The following is a 4,511-nucleotide window of genomic DNA, read 5'->3' as shown; positions in this document are numbered from 1 at the left end:
GAAACTCCGCCTCAAAAAAAAAAAAAAAAAAAGTAACAGGAAAGAAAAGAAAGAAATGCTATGAAAGAATATATAAAACACTAAAATAGCATCAACCTATTTGAAGAAAAAGTCAAGCCCTGAATTAATCCATATGGAAGCGGGAGGTAAGTGATTGCTGAGGAAAATACTGATGTTTGGGGTCTACTCTTCACCTGATTGTTCCCAATATAAACAGAGTTTTGTTCACGATAAACATTTGACCTTTTATTGTATAAATTTAATTTGGGCGGTTTTCATGGGTTGTATAATGCTGGGTGCCTTGGATGCTACTGTCTGTCAGGTGACTTGCTCCTATGAGCTGAGTTCTCACGTCTGTCTACAATAGCTAGCTCTCTCTTTCCTGTCAGCTCTCACTTGCCCTGACGTCTAGCTGCCTGCCTCTGTGATCCTCCCCACACTGTGCAATCTGTTTAGGGATGGGAAACAAGAGAGCCAACTTTGTCAGAATCCTGTGAAATGCACTACTGAGTAAAACAAGTAAGGATCTCTATACTAAAGTGCAAACTGCAGGCTTGACAGCTCTGGGACTGTTTGTCTTCTATGAAAGGGTAAACCTGCTAGAAGTTTGTTTTTCTTAAGTGTTAAAATAGTTTCAAGATTAGGTCTAAATTACAAATCGTGGTCACCTGCAATACATGTTTATGAACACTAAATCCCAAAAGATAAAATTACTCATAAAGGAGAGTAACTACAATGAGAGCACTTGAGTTTTTCCTTAAACTAAAAGAACTTTTAATATCCCCTTAAATCATACATCTTATACTACATGTTATCATTGCTATGAATTTATCTAATATTATTCTTACCGAGAGTATCTTTAATGAGGATTTCAAGCTTCTGCCCCATGTTGGGTCCTCTCTCCTCTCTTGGATTCTGTACCCGATTTACAATCTCTTGCTTGATGGAGTTGATTACAAACAATAAATTATCTGAAAGACAGAACAAAACACTTGGAACATGTCACTACCATGAAAGGCTTTCCTTTTAATTATGTACAACAGAAGAAATGGAGAATGTGTAAGAAAACATTAAGAAGTAATTATTATAAGCAGCTCCTAACCAAAGAGACGAATTTCAAATGATGTGGCACTTGTTTTTAAAAAATATCTCAAGATTGGCCAGGTGCAGTGGCTCACACCTGTAATCGCAGCATTTTGGAAGGCCAACACAGGCAGATTGCTTGAGGTCAGGAGTTTAAGACCAGCCTGGCCAAATGGTGAAATCCCTGTCTCTAATAAAAATACAAAAATTAGCCAGATGTGGTGGCATGTGCCTGGTAAACCCAGCTACTTGGGAGACTGAGGCAGGAGAATCACTTGAACCTAGGAGGTGTAGGCTTCAGTGAGCCAAGATCATGCCACTGCACTCCAGCCTGGGAGGCAGAGCAAGACTTCGTCTCAAACAACAAAACAATAACAACAAAACCCTCAAGATTACTGGGTTTGCACTCTTGATAACACACTGTAGCCAGGTGTGGTGGTGTGCAGCTGCAGTCCCAGCTACTTGGGAGGCTGAGGCAGGGGAATCACTTTAGCCCAGGAGTTGCAGGTAGTAGTGCACTAGGATGGTGACTGTGAACAGCCACTGTGCTCCAGCTTAGGCACCACAGTGAGATCCCATCTCCAACAGAAAAAAATGGCAAGGAAAAAAGACAACACACTGTAGACATGCATCAATGTCCACTATCCTGTAAGCAACTTGCCCTACCACCTGTCTTCATTGCTTTAAGACCTGATAGTGACGGCTATATCGAATCATAGGACCTTAGTAAATGTTTGTTAAATAAATCAAACCAAGTCCCTTAAAAACAAAAGCTTTAAAAACAAATTTTCCCACCTTAAAAACCTTTAAAACAAACAAAACAAAAAGCAAGTTAACCCAAAGTAAGTAAAAGAGGGAACTAATAAAGAGCAGAAATTTATGTAACAGAAAACAAATACACAATAAAAATTAACAAAGCCAAAAGCTGGTTCTTTGAAATGATCTACAACACTGACAACCCCTCACCCAGGTAGCTCCATCATGAAAAGTAACTGATAACACCAATCACTCACATCTGTAACGAAAAAGGTGTTATCACTTTAGAATCTACAGATATTAAAAAGATAATAAGAAAATATGGTGCTAACAAATTTAACAACTTAGATGAAATGAACAAATTTCTTGAAAACACAATTTAAAATCCATAGACAAAGAAGCCAGGAAAGCCAGGTGTGATGGCTCATGCTTATAATACCAGCACTTTGGGAGGCCAAGGTGGGTGAATCGTCTGAGGTCAGGAGTTCAAAGCCAACATGGTGAAAGCCCATCTCCAATAAAAATAAAAAATACAAAATACAAAAATTAGCTGGGCATGGTGGCAGGTACCTGTAATCCCAGCTACTCAGGAGGCTGAGGCAGGAAAATTGCTTGAACTCAGGAGGCAGAGGTTACAGTAAGCCAAGATTGCACCACTACACTCCAGCCTGGGCAACACAGCAAGATTTCATCTCAAAAAAAAAAAAAAAAAGAAAGAAAGAAAAGGCTAGGTGCAGTGGTTCACATCTGTAATCCCAGCACTTTGGGAGGCCAAGGCGGGCAGATCACTTGAGGCCAAGAGTTCCAGACCAGCCTTGCCAACACAGTGAAATCCCATCTGTACTCAAAATAAAAATAATTAGCCGGGCATGGTGGTGCACATCTGTAATCCCAGCTACTCAGGAGGCTGAAGTATGACAATTGCTTTAACCCAGGAGGCAGAGGTTGCAGTGAGCTGAGATCGTGCCGCTGCACTCCAGCCTGGGCAACAGAGTGATAAACTGTCTTAAAAACAGAAACAAAAACAAAAAAAACCCATACATGAAGAAATAAAGCATCTGAAGAGTTTTTCCTAGTAAAAGAACTGAAATTACCATATGTCTTCCCAAAAGAGAACCAGAAAATTTTAATAGCAAATTCTATCATAAATATGATGAAGAAATAAAATTGATCTAATAAAACTCTGTCAAAGATCATGGTCCAATTAATTCTATGAGGCCAGTATAGCCCTAGTACTGAAATGTTACAAAAAAAAAGAAAAATCATAGACGAATGTCCCTCTTGAATGTTGACATAAAATCCTTAACAAAACACTAACAACGAAATGCAACATACAATATTATGATAGAATAATACGAAATATTAGCAATAGACTCCAATATAAAAAGGAAAATGTAGCTAACCAAGTAGAGTTTATTCCAAGAATGCAAGGTTGGCTTAACATCCAAATATTAGCACATGTAATTTGCCACTTTAACAGGTGAATATGTGATGTATTAACAGAATAAACAAGAACAATATATGATTGCTCCAACAGACGCAAAAAAATTATCAACACCCATTCATAATAAAAGAAACTAGGAACAGAAGGGAAGTTTCTCAAAATGATAAAGGACAACTCATCTACAAAAAAGCACAACACAAACATTATACCTAAAGATAAAAGGTTTCCCCTGAGATTTGAAACAAGGCAATCACCACTGTATTTAATATTCTGGCTGTTCTAGACATTTTGATAAGACAGAAAAAGAAAAGGCATAAAGATCAGAAAGGAAGAAATAAAACCATTCCTATTTGCAGATGATAACTGTGTCAGCAGAAAATCCCAGGGAATCTACATACCAACTGCTGAAACTAAGAGTAATATACAAAGCAAAAATATGTTTTATGTATTAATACCAAAGAACTCAAAAATAAAATTTCGCCAGGCGTGGTGGCTCACGCCTGTAATCCAAACACTTTGGAGGCCAAGGCGGGCGGATCACCTGAGGTCAGGAGTTCAAGACCAGCCTGACCAACATGGTGAAATCCTGTCTTTTAAAAAAAAAATTTTTTTTATTAAAAAAAAATAATAAAATTTCAAAAACAATTCCATTTACAGAAGCACTAAAAAATATAAAACACTCAGGATTACATCTAATAAATATGTTCAAGCACTCTACACTGAACACTGTAAAAGATGGCAGAGAGAAACTAAAGAAGACTTAGCTAGGTGGAAAGAGATACCAGGTCCATGGATCAGAAAACTCCATTTTAAGATAGTAATTCTCTCCAAATAGTTCTAAAGATTCAAAGCAATCCCAATCAAAATTCCAGTAAGCTTTTCTACAAAAGGTGATAAAGTAATTTGAAAATGTATACAGACATGCAAAAGACCTGTAATAGCCAAAACATTTAAACAAAAAGCAAAATTGGAGGAATAACAAGAACTAGCACTACCTGACTTAAAAGGTTTACAGTAATCAAGACAGTTTTGCACAGTGATCAAGGCAGTTTTGTATTTACATGGCCAGATGCAGTGGCTCATGACTGTAATCCCAGCTCTTTGGAGGCTGAGATGGGAGCATCGCTTGAGCTGAGGAGTTCGAGACCAACCTGGGGAAGAGAGCAAGACCCTGTCTCTATTTTTTTTAATCTTTTTTTCCTTTTTAAAAATAATTTTATTTTATTTT

At 37.6% G+C, this 4,511-nt stretch overlaps 1 protein-coding gene across 1 annotated transcript in view; it reads right to left on the bottom strand.

Annotated features, from left to right (window-relative positions):
* The window catches only part of LOC108309029 (CREB3 regulatory factor), a gene marked incomplete at its 5' end in the record, with an annotated part of 27,760 nt that overhangs the window by 11,908 nt on the left and 11,341 nt on the right, over window positions 1-4,511 (bottom strand). Inside the window, one exon of the mRNA XM_017535093.2 lies at window positions 849-971. Coding sequence (XP_017390582.1) covers window positions 849-971 — 123 coding nt within the window. The remainder of the gene's footprint in view (window positions 1-848; window positions 972-4,511) is intronic.

The sequence above is a fragment of the Cebus imitator genome, unplaced genomic scaffold (genome assembly GCF_001604975.1).
Source record: "Cebus imitator isolate Cc_AM_T3 unplaced genomic scaffold, Cebus_imitator-1.0 Scaffold91, whole genome shotgun sequence".
Classification (NCBI taxonomy): domain Eukaryota; kingdom Metazoa; phylum Chordata; class Mammalia; order Primates; family Cebidae; genus Cebus; species Cebus imitator.
Note: the sequence above shows the minus strand (reverse complement) of the source record. Positions and strands in the feature narration are given on the sequence as shown.